Here is a 12,174-nt window from a genome sequence, read left to right on the forward strand (position 1 = left end):
ATTTCAGCGAGGCAAAACTGTAAGTAGGTCTTATTTTGGGGGCATGTCTTACTTTTAGAGAAACACGGTATTAGTGGGCTGAGCTGGCATTATTTAATTTTTTATTTCAATAATATTTTTCCCATCATTTTATTGAAGGCTCTTATAGCTCTTATAACATTCCACATATCAATTTTATCAAGCATATTTGTACATATGTTGCCATCATCATTTCAAGACATTTTCTGCTTGAGCTTCATTCCCCCCCCCTTCCCAGCCTTCCCCCCTCCTGTATCCTTGATCAATTATATATTGTTATTTCTTATCTTATACTGCCCCTTCACCCACATTTCTGTTTTGAACAATATTTTTATTGACTTACCTTACTCATTCCAATATATCCCTTCCCTTCCCATACAGTTCTGTTGCTCAATCCAAAAAATAAGTTAATATTGATGTGGTCTCCTAAGTAAGTAAAAAATGATTTTGTAAGTGACAAAGAAAAGGTTGTAATCTGAAGAATAGTATGAGGAAATATTATAAAGTCTATGTTATATGTTATGAAAAGAAACAGCAAGTAGTTTTGTATCACTAAATTACAGCATAATTTGACATGTTGTATGTTATGACTGTCATAGTTAATGTAGACTGGGTAGTTGTGGTAGACTTTAATTTCGACATTTTTCCCACCAAAGAATTCTAACACCAAGTTAACCGTTACATCAGAATGGAGAAAGGCAAACAATGTGAAATATAACAAATCCTGGGCAAAGGCTATCTCCCTGTTAATTAGTATGTGTTGAAGATGCGATTAACCCTAAACAGCTATATAAAACCATTTAGATAGCACATATCTAAATTATCCTTCCAGAATTTTCTCACCCTGTGATAGATCTGTGGTTAACACTTGCTTTGAGTTTTTGTTAATATTATCTGAGTGATAAATTTTCTAAGCTTAATCATGTTATTTAACCTCTCTAAGCCTTCAATTACTCATATATGAAATGGGTGGTTTGTTGATTGTGAAGAAAGCACTGGTGCATGTTGGATTATGCTTTCAAGAGAGAAACACAAAGCCAGTACTTCTAAACCTACCAGCCCCTCTGGGAGAAAGATGGCGCATTCTACTTCTGTAAAGATAAACAGCCTGGGAAACCCACTGGGCAGCTCCATTCTGTCTTCCAGCTTCGTTATCAGTCAGAATTTACTCTGTGGCATGAGAGGTATTTTAAGGAATAAATGAGATAATATAGGTAAATGTTTAACTCTGATGAGTGAACATACTGGCACTAAATATCTTTGTCATCTGTATCTATATCAGCCTTTCCTATCCATAACGGAGGGGAAATCACCAGAATAAAAAGAATCAAATGGGTGAGGGTCACCTATAAATGTCAATGGTGCATCCATTTTCCACTTGATTTCCCAAATCTCTGAACTCTCAGGACTTGAACGGAGATTGTAAGATTGCAGCACTATACTATGTAGAATCTTCTGCTCCTTAACATTGGGTGAATGAGAATCAGCCTGTGGACAGTTAGGTATTATTTTTGGGGGGTTCCTTTTTGTCTCCATATATGAAGTTTCTGAATAACTGTATCTTAGATCAAAAAAGCACGGTGCTAACATAGCAAGTAGATAATAAGTTCTAATGGGTTCAGTGCCTCGGTGTGCAGGGCAAGGGTTATGAGCTATGACTACACTGGTAGTAATATCCTTAAGCTTCCTCTGAAGTGTTGGGCATTTGCTAACTTCCCAATAATAATTCTTAAAATCTCGGGTTGTAAGGTCAAGATCCAGACATCAATTGTATTTCTATAGTATATGTTTCTAAATAATTAGAACTGGAATAAGAATATGGATAAATTATGGTTTTAATTGTTTGGTATCGATGACAAATAAATCTACTTTATGAATAAAAATGGGTATTATCTGACATAATGCAGAGGAAATTATCTTCTCTCCAATTGACTATAAAGGAAATTGTGTTTTCCACACACCAGCATACACTTATGTTTCCCTTTCCTTTTAGGTCTAATCTGAGGATTGTGTTTTTAATAGTGGCTTGCTACATTCTTTAAATAGCTCTTGACATAAATATTCCATAGTTTTCCTTAACCATGAATGCTCATCTTTCCCTTCTTAACCTCTATTCAAAAACCATACTTGGTGGTTGTTTCACCAGCATCCTGGTGGGTGGACCAGTCGGCCTACTTGAAACCCTAAATGGCACCGTATACAGGAAAGTCTTAGGACTTTAATTGTATGTCCTTTTATTCACAACACTCAATTCCAGGAAGGGCAAAAATGGCTCTCTGGTTATAAAAGACATTATGTGTGTATCATTCCTTGTAAACCAAAAATGATACTGTATTATGGCAAATGCAACAATAGGAACTGATACTGAAAATGTAACCTGCCTGAGAAAGGAAATAATAGCGAAAGTTATCAAAATGGAAAGAAACATGAATGTGAAATCCAGCTTTCTCAGAAATCCTCTTTCCTGGCCTCTTGGTTTTGATTTTGTTGCTTGTCATGCATGAATGAAAGTGCTACACTCTCAGGGGAACAGTGTAAAGCCTCTGTGGTGGTTGTTTATTTCCTTAATCCATCCTCCTTTGTGATTTTTTATGTCAGATCTGAAATGGAAAGCCTGTAAATATAATGATTATCGCATGGATAATCACCTGCATTAGGAACCGCCCTACTTCTCTATTCTAGCCCAACTGTTCTCCACATGTCACATCCAGTCTGAGTTTGGGGTTTAACCTGACTGCTTCATTAGATTTGTGAAACTCAGTATGAGGCGCCCTGGGGCAGCACAGATGGAGATTTGCTTGTTTTCTTCTCTCACTTCCACTGGGAAGGCACACTAAAAAGTCCTTTTCAATTCTGTGTGATCGGTTCACTTGGAATTACTCTTGATATCTGGAACCTACCGTACTCTTCAGCCCACCGTCCATGCCCATTCTTTCAGCCCGCCTTTTGGTCTAATGCCCTTTCTTTCTGTTCTTCCGTGCTATTTATTTAAACTCTGCTTGAAATGCGTACTGAATCAAACCATTGCCCTATGTTGTTTTGTTTATTTGTTTGTTTTGCTGAGAGGGAAAAATAAATGCTGTTCCTTCACTATCTACAAACACCTTCAGATCAGAGGTTAGTGGTACAAAAGTCTGCCATGATGTGAGCCAGGTGCCATCATGGAGTGACTGGGGTACCACTCCAAGATCAAAGGAAGGTAGGAGGAAGTTAAGAGATAAGATCATTTTAAGCCACAGAACAAGTGTTTAACTCTCCTGGTGTTAGGGCACCTTTCTGCAGACCTGGGTGAAGGCAGCCTTAGAAGATTTAGTTGGGTTTTCTTAAACAGCTCTTTCCTCAGTAAGAAAGATGTTGGTGCTTAAAATCACTTACAGATGTGGAAGTGTCGTAAGGTCCAATTTCCTTAAGAAACAATCGTTTGACATATATACACATGTAAGAAATGTGTCTTCTTGAAATTAGTCGGTTTCATTTTACCATAACCGATCTCTGTTAGTTTCTCATTACATTTGTATGAACAAAATTGGACATTAAAAAGTAATTTATTTGAAATATTACTGCATTGTGCCCGTGCCCATGTAGTTTCTGCTGAGAAATCCAACCAGGGATATGAATAGGCTTTCTGTTAGCGTGCACTGGAAAGTGGACGAATGCAGATGTAGTTAGGGTAAAATTTAACACCTTATTATTTGATCTCCCTCTTGACCTATTATAAATGTGTTCTAGTTTTCATTATTCTCTGTTATCCTTTAAACTGAAGTTTTTCCGTTTTGTTTTATTTTGTTATTGTTGTTGGGTCTTTAAAAAAATTGTTTGTTTGCTTGAAGTTTTTTGTTTTGGTTTATATAAAATCTGGGATAGGTAAATCTATGGAGACAGGAACTAGATTAATCATTTCTTGGAGTTATGGGAAGGGAGATGGGGAAAATTGGGAGCTAGTAACAATACAAGAAAGAAGAACATGTTCAAAAATTAATTGTGATGATGATTGCATAACTCTTTAATGAGAGTAAGCTATTGAAGAGTGTATGTGAATTATATGTCAGTAAAAAAATTTATTAAGTAATTTCACTACCATGTATAATTCAATCAGTATATATATTTTAGTACAATTTTAGTCCTATGGAGTTATCATTTGTTTTATACTCTGTTATGGTTCTTTCATGACACAGATAAAGTTTCTTATAAATAAGTAGTTTTAACAGAGTTTTTCAGTTGTCTTTCATAGCTTCCAGGTAGCATTTTCATTATGTGACAGCTTAAAAACCACATTGATATCTTTTGAAATACTGTTTTCTTTGACATTTGGGCTAATAAATATTATTTATAATGTACAAAATTCTACCATAATATTGTATGTAAATTGTCAAAGAGGTTAATCTTGCTTTTGCCAATTGTCTAGATCGTAATTCAGTGTGTTTTCTGCGTGTGTTCTACATCAACTAAGGCTAGCCTAACCTGCCTCTGTTTCTCTCGTGCACAACCTAAAGAGTGGTACTTTGGAGTTTATAATTTTCTGTTAACATCAGTGTTTAGCTATAACTATCCATTCCAACTTTTTAAAATTCTCAAAATGGTTCTCTAACTCTCTCATGTAAGTATAGTGGACCATAAGTGTATACATGCATCTTTTTCCAGTGTGACCCTAACATGTATTTCATACCCAAATTTGTGTTCAAGACACTGACTGAACTTTTTGCCTTACAAGGTTTGCTATCACAGTCTATTTAGCTGAGCTGGCTCTGCTCACATCTCAAGCTCAAATCCCATCTTTCTATTAATATCTCTTGGCAAAGATAATTTTGGAGGAATGTAAGTTAAGAGTAGAGGTTCTTAACAATCGTCTGGTTTTTGTTTTTCATTTTTAATAGAGAAGTGGAGTTGAAAGTAATATTGCTTTTGCGTTTTCCATCTTTTCCCCCCCTAAATCTTAAAATTAGAAATATATGCAGAAAAGAATCAAAGGATTTGCTTACATAGATGTGTTTTTGTCATTTGCGAACTTGTTGTAATGGCATTAGAGTATGTAATAATCTTTTAAAGATTGTACCCTTTTAATATCTAGAGCAGTGATTCTCGACCTTTAATACAGTTCCTCATGTTGTGGTGACCCCCAATCATAAAATTATTTTCTTTGATACTTCATAATGAATTTTGCTACTGTTATGAACGTGGTGACCCCTGTGAAAGGGTTGCTCAACTCCCAAATGGGTCGCGACCCACAGGTTGAGAACCACTGATCTAGAGGAACTTGTGCTTTAATTTTTAAAAATATATTTATTTTAACATTAAACTAAATATAAACTAACCTCACATCATATGAAACGGGGATGGATTTGGGTTTTCTTTGTTTTTTGACAATTTTGAAGATTTCAAAAAAGTTGAAATACTGAACACTCACATATTACATACATCCAGATTTAACAATTGTTAACATTTAGTTATTTTTACTTCAATTGATTCATCTGCTGAAGTATTTCAAAGTAAATTACATGTATCATATTTCATCTCTAAATACATCTGTAAAAAATAAACACTTTCCTTATACCTAATGATGCTGATAATTCCTTAATTATCTAATTCCCATATCTCACAAAGAATAATTTCAAATTGACCACCAAAGTATTTTTTATGACTTTTTGCCCAAAAAAGAATTCCATTTAAGGTTTAGACATGGCTTTTAGTTACTTCTCCTCCCCTAATTTATCATGACTTTAACTTACTGAAAAAGCCAAGCTATTTATTCTATAAAATATTTAGTATTTGTCCAACTGCTTCCTCAATGTATCATTGTTTCTCTTTCCCCATGTATTTCCTGTGAACTACATGTTATTGATCTGAAAGTATGATTAATCTATTTAAAACTTTTGACCAGAACACTTTCTACACCATAGTAGAAAGCACATATTCGGAAGTACCACTTTTTTGTTGTTTCTTTGTTTGTTTTGTTTTTATTTGTTTTTTTAATCATTTTTTATTGGGGGCACATACAACTTTTATCACAATCTGTACATACATCCCACTGTGTCAAGCACATTTGTACTTTTGTTGCCATCATCATTCTCAAAACATTTTCTTTCTACTTGAGCCCTTAGTATCAGCTCCTCATTTTACCCCTCCCTCCTCCACTCTCCCTCCTTAACAAACCCTTACCAATGTCATCCTTCACCCACTTTTCTGTTGTCCATCCCCCAAGGAGGAGGTTTTATGTAGATCATTGTGATCTGTTCCACCTCTCTCCCCCCACCTTTCCCTTGCCCTCCTGGTATCACTACTCTCATTTTGGTCCTAAGGTAAGGTGACCAGATTTTAACATTGGTAAAGCGGGACACCATTGACAAGGGCGGAGGGGTGTTCTTAATTAAAAATTTGGTCTATATGGAGCAACAAAAATGTTCATAGAACGCAAAAATAGTATTGTAATATATATATTTTTTGTAATATATTTTTTAATTTCAACATAAGTACAATTTACAAATATAATACATTAAAAATTATGTATAGTATTATTTTATTCTTTGGCATATTTCTCATTTGAGTGAATTTTTTTAGTAGACTGTTGTCGTTTAAAAGGTCATGAAATTTTCCACAAGAATTTGTTAAATTATATTTCACACATAAAATGGCTTTCAAAGTCTTAACACTTAATTGGGAGTTTTCTGATGTCCACACTTTATTTACTATAGAAAAAACGCATTCAGTCGCAGCATTAGTTCCTGGTAAGGATAGCGCGTATTCCACAATTTTAAGTGCATTATTGTATGGAACATGGTTTGTTTCAAAATGATGAAATATTTCTAACCATTTGTTCTCTATTGTGATTTTTGCTGATGCCCAAGATTTAACCTTTTCCTTATCAATATATATTTTTAATAATGATATCTTATTAAAAAGATCATTTTTTGAAATATTACTATATGGGAAATCTTGAGTAATATGATCGAATGATTTTTGCACATCATTCTAGTACTATCTGCTGAATTCAAGAAAATTTATGTATTTATGAAATAAATAAATAAATTACTTACCTAAATTATCTGAATAGCTGATTTGTTGGCATTACTTGTTTAACTAGCACTAGCACGCAGTAGCAGTACGATATGTATCGTCTGAGAGACAGTTACAAAATGTTTTCCTTGTTGCCAATGCCAAAAAATAACATTGTTCATTAAGTCCAAATAATGGTGGTCGAATTCTAACAACTGATCAACAATGAGAACTTTGATAAGCAGTTCTTGATAACCAGTTCTCAACAATTATTTATTATTAAAATTTAACATTATAAAATTAACAAAAACGATATAAAATTCATCCTGGTGAAATAGCCACATGGCAGCTGAAAACCGTATATTCCCTTCCCGTTCTCCCACCATTCCCTAGCTTGTTGTGCATTCTTTCCAAAAATCAGGACTGTCCCACCAAAAGCGGGACGTCTGGTCACCTTATCCTAAGGGGTTTATCTGTCCTGGATTTTTTTGTTTCCAGTTCTTATCTGTACCAGTGCACATGCTCTAGTCTAGCTGGATTTCTAAAATAGAATTGGGATCATGATAGTGGGGGAGCATTAAAGAACTAGAGGAAAGTTATATGTTTCATTAGTGCTATACTGCATCCTGACTGGCTTGTCTCCTCCCCGCAACCCTTCTGTAGGGGGATGTCCAATTGCCTACAGATGGGCTTTGGGTCTCCACTCCACACTCCCCCTCGTTCACAATGATAAGATTTTTTCTGTTCTTTGGTGCCTGATACCTGATCCTGTCAACACCTCCTGATCATACAGGCTGATGTGCTTCTTCCATGTGGGCTTTGTTGCTTCTGGGCTAGATGGCTACTTGTTTATCTTCAAGCCTTTAAGACTCAAGGCGTAATATCTTTTGATAGCCGGGCACCATCAGCTATCTTCACCACATTTTCTTATGCACCTGCTTTGTCTTCAGTGATTGTGTCGGGAAGGTGAGCATCATGGAATGCCAGTTTAATAGAACAAAGTGTTCTTGCGTTGAGGGAGTACTTGAGTAGAGGCCCAATGTCCTTCTGCTACATTAATACTAAACCTATAAATCTAGGCACGTAGATCTATTTCCCCATCATCATATATAAATATAATGCCCTTTGCCTCCTCCTACGTCTTAGCTCTATTTCCTTTTACTTTCCTCTTGTCCCACTATCATGTTCACCCTTCATTTGGGTTTCAATAATTCCTCTCAGTTACATTGCCCTTAATCAAACCTTACCAGGCTTCTTACACCCTCCTTGCCATTGATTTTGGATCACTTGTTCCTTTATCCTTGGGTTTGTTAATACCACTTCCTTTCCCCCACCTCCTCCTCTCCCATGTCCTCCCAGAACCATTGGTCCCATTGTTTTCTCCTCCAGATTGTTTATCCCCCCCCCTATCCTATCTATATAGACTTACACAGAAAACAAGACAGAGCAAAGAAAAACTAAAGAAAACAATAACAACAACAAAAAAGAAAAGCCTGTAAATAGTTCAAGGATTGCTTGTTGATCTTTAGGAGTATTTTCCCGTCTAGTCCGATGGGGTGCCACGCACTGGCCCCAAAGTCTACTTTTATTCACTGGGGACTCCCATTTCTCTGTTCCCCTTGCTGTTCTGTTGCACGCCCTTAGTGTTCCGCCTCAGTGTGGTGGGGTCAGGTCAAGCGCAATTCCCACACTGTGTCTCCAGTGTTTTCCCCGGTAGCACTATGGGTCAGTGAGGGACATCATGGAATACCAGTTTAATAGAACACCATGTCTCGTGGTGGGGCTGGCCCTGTGGTCCTTTCTGAGCAGGTTGCTGTGAGCAGCAATATCGTCCTCAGGGCTTGCTGGGCCAGGATGTGTTTCACTCTCAATACCTCCCTCTTCATTTGCTCCTGTGTCCTCTGATCAGTTGTGTCCCTCTCCCTGAGCTGTAGCTTCAGTGCTGTCCTTTGAAGTGAATTCTGCAGGGTGGGGGGGTGCTGTCCATGTAGTTCAGATTGGGGTCGGCCCCTCAGACCTCTTCGTTGGGAAGTACCACTTTTAAACGGTGTTAAATGATACGATTCATCACTGGGTTAAGATGATGGCCCCTTGGACCTTCATTGTAAAGTTAGGTTTTGACATTGTGACCAGTGTATAATCTGATATTTTGATTCTATGGAAATACCAGTTTCCCATCATATTTTCACCTCATGAATGTAGTAGCCATTGATGATCCTTGAATGAATAAATTTCATTATAGGAATCACAAATTGATGGAGTTTTTTGCCCCACAATATCCATACAGTTATTAGCAGGTAGTCTTCTCTGAAAAAGAACTTTCTGAGAGGTTTTGTTTTGTCTTTCTTGGCCAGGCAGGGTCAGAACACCTGAACTCATTGTGGCAGCTATAGTAAAAACATGACCTACAGCTTCTTAACTCTTTAACTTGTGAAGTGTGTTGACATTATGCTGGTTTTTGTTTTAATGCCAAAGGGAAAAGCAGATCTTTTCAGTGTAAGAATGAACGTTGAACTATGTGGATATATTGAGATAATTGTGTAAAAATACAACTATTTGAGTACGTTTTAAAATGGCTTATTTCTTCATTACCTAGCACTTTATAATTAACTGTTCTTTTTTTTGTTCTTTTTTTATTTCAGGAAGCTGCCACTTTTGGGAGAGAGCAAGGCTTTGAAGTGAGTTAACCCACAATTGCACACTAAACAGATCCTAAAGGTTTTTTCTTGCTGATAATGAAGTTCTTTTGGACAGTGATTGATGTGCTATTATACTCTCAGAGCCTCGCAGTGGTTGCCATGGAAACTTGGCAGTCGTCATGGTTTCTTTGTTCTGCCAGCATAGTGTTATGACGCACTCTGCTAGGTCTGCACCCAACATCGCCTACAGATGTTATTTATTGAATTTTGAAAAGCCTCTTGGGAAGCCAAGAGGTTGGGCACGGTTTCAAGCTGCCTCTGCAGATATGGGGCCTGTCAGTTTGTTCAGTTAAAAAGCTGCCTCATTAGCTCATTACATTTCATAAGCCTTTACTGCTAAAGCAGTAGTGGAGCAAGACTAAATAGTGAAATATAATGTTGTTTAAATAATTTCAACCCTACCACATGTAGATTATCATTATGCAAATTAACTTCCAGAAGGTTGTACTTAGCAGTTGTATGAACTGATTCATTTAAATCATGGTCATAAAAACTTCCTGCTTGGCGGTTTTTTTTATTCTTTCCCCATCCCCTTAAGATATCATTAGATATGCATAAATTTTCTGAAACTAAATATTGATAATTGGTTTTAAATTCCAGATCCTAATTCTATTTTCCTGAATCTTTATCCTGTTGAGATTCAAAACCCCGTCTTTTTTACCTATCCATCTTCCAACAGTTTTTCCAATGGATTATTATAAAACACTAAATTTAATCTAAACTCACGTTAATTGATAGACTACACTGAGTTTATGACTTATTTGTGACTGTAAGATTTATTGAGCCTGCACTATGGAATATGCTGCATCTTGTACAGTATCTTGGCATATTGGAAGGCAGTTGTGTGTGTGTGTGTGTGTGTGTGTGTGTGTGTGTGTGTGTGTGTTAAACTCACTGCCATTGAGTTAATTCCAACTTATAGCCAGCCTATAGGACAGAGCAGAACTACTCCTGTGGGTTTCTGAAACTGGAAATCTTTATGAAAGTAGAAAGCCTGATCTTTCTCCTGAGAACTGCTGGTAGTTTCAAACAGTTGACCAGCCCAATGCTTAACACATTAGGCCACCAGTGTGGCACCTTAAAAAATTGTGTTTTTTTCACCAGCACCATCCCCCGCCGACTCATAGGGACCCTAAGTACAACAGAAACACCACTCAGCCCTGGGCCACCTCCACAAATGTCCTTATGGTTGAGTCCATTGTTGCAGCCACTGTTTCAATTCATCTTGTCAAAAGCCTTTCTCCTCTCTAGTGCCCTCCACATTGTCAGGCATAATGTCCTCTTCAGGACTGGTCTCTCCTGATAACATGTCCAAAGTATGGGAGACAAAGGACGTTTCACCATCCTTACTTCTAAGGAACATTCTGGCTGTTCTTTTTCCCAGCTAGATGTGTTTGTTCTTTTGCCAGTCCGTGGTATTTTTGGTATTCTTCTTCAACACTAGTTCAAATGCATCAATTTTTCTTTGGTCTTTAGTCAATGTCCAACTTTCACATGAATTTGAGGTGATTGAAAATGCCGTGCCTTGGGTCAGGCATACGTTAATCCTCAAAGTAACATCCATGCTTTGCAGCACTTTAAAGAATTCTTGTGCAGCAGATTTACCTAATGCAATACGTCATTTGATCTCTTGACTCCTGCTTCCATGAGCATTGTGGATCCAAGCAAGGTGAAATCCTTGACAACTTCAATCCTTTCTCCATTTATTGTGATGTCACTTATTGATCCAGTTATGAAGATTTTGGGTTCTTTACCTTGAGTTGCAATCCATACGAAGCCTGAAAACCCTGATCTTCATCAGCAAGCCATTGATTGGATAGTATTAGTAAACTGATATTGAACTCTTTAGATAAAAGTATTGTGTGAAGTGTGATAAACTGCCAGCAAGGCAATGCCAACTCATAGCGACCCTCTAGGACAGGATAGAACTTCCCCGCCGGTTTCTGTGACTGTAACTCTTTACGGGTATAGAAAATCCCATCGTTCTCCAGAGGAATGGCTAGTGATTTCCATTGTTGACTTGGAAGTTCACAGCACAATGTGTAACCTCTGCATCACCAGAGCTCTTTGTGAAGTTGTGATGCAACTGTTACTTAAATATATCAAAGGTGACTCATTATCAAGTGACAGAATAATACACGAACCTGTTATCTATGCCATAGAACTTGATATCTAGAATTATGAAGCATCATCTTCACAGAGGAAAATAAAGAGCATGTAATGTGAGTATTCTACACTCGTAATCTTATGAAAGAACTGTTTCAAGATAATCTGCCTCACTGGACATCACCTTACGGAAGGGTGGTGAGGAGGAGACAAGCCAGTCAGGTGCAGTATAGTACCGATGAAACAACTTTCCTCTAGTTCTCAAATGCTTCCTTCGCCCCCTTCCTCCCCCTCTCCCCACTATCATGATCCGAATTCTACCTTGCAAGTCTGGCTAGACCAGAGGATGTACACTGGTACA

The 12,174-nt window shown here is 37.2% G+C and overlaps 1 protein-coding gene across 1 annotated transcript in view; it reads left to right on the top strand.

Annotated features, from left to right (window-relative positions):
* The window catches only part of ADK (adenosine kinase), a 533,068-nt gene that overhangs the window by 368,597 nt on the left and 152,297 nt on the right, over positions 1 to 12,174 (top strand). The window contains exon 8 of the mRNA XM_004701182.3: positions 9,651 to 9,686. Coding sequence (XP_004701239.1) covers positions 9,651 to 9,686 — 36 coding nt within the window. The remainder of the gene's footprint in view (positions 1 to 9,650; positions 9,687 to 12,174) is intronic.

This window comes from Echinops telfairi, unplaced genomic scaffold, assembly GCF_000313985.2.
Source record: "Echinops telfairi isolate 266 unplaced genomic scaffold, ASM31398v2 ScPeMD7_70;HRSCAF=299, whole genome shotgun sequence".
Classification (NCBI taxonomy): Eukaryota; Metazoa; Chordata; class Mammalia; order Afrosoricida; family Tenrecidae; genus Echinops; species Echinops telfairi.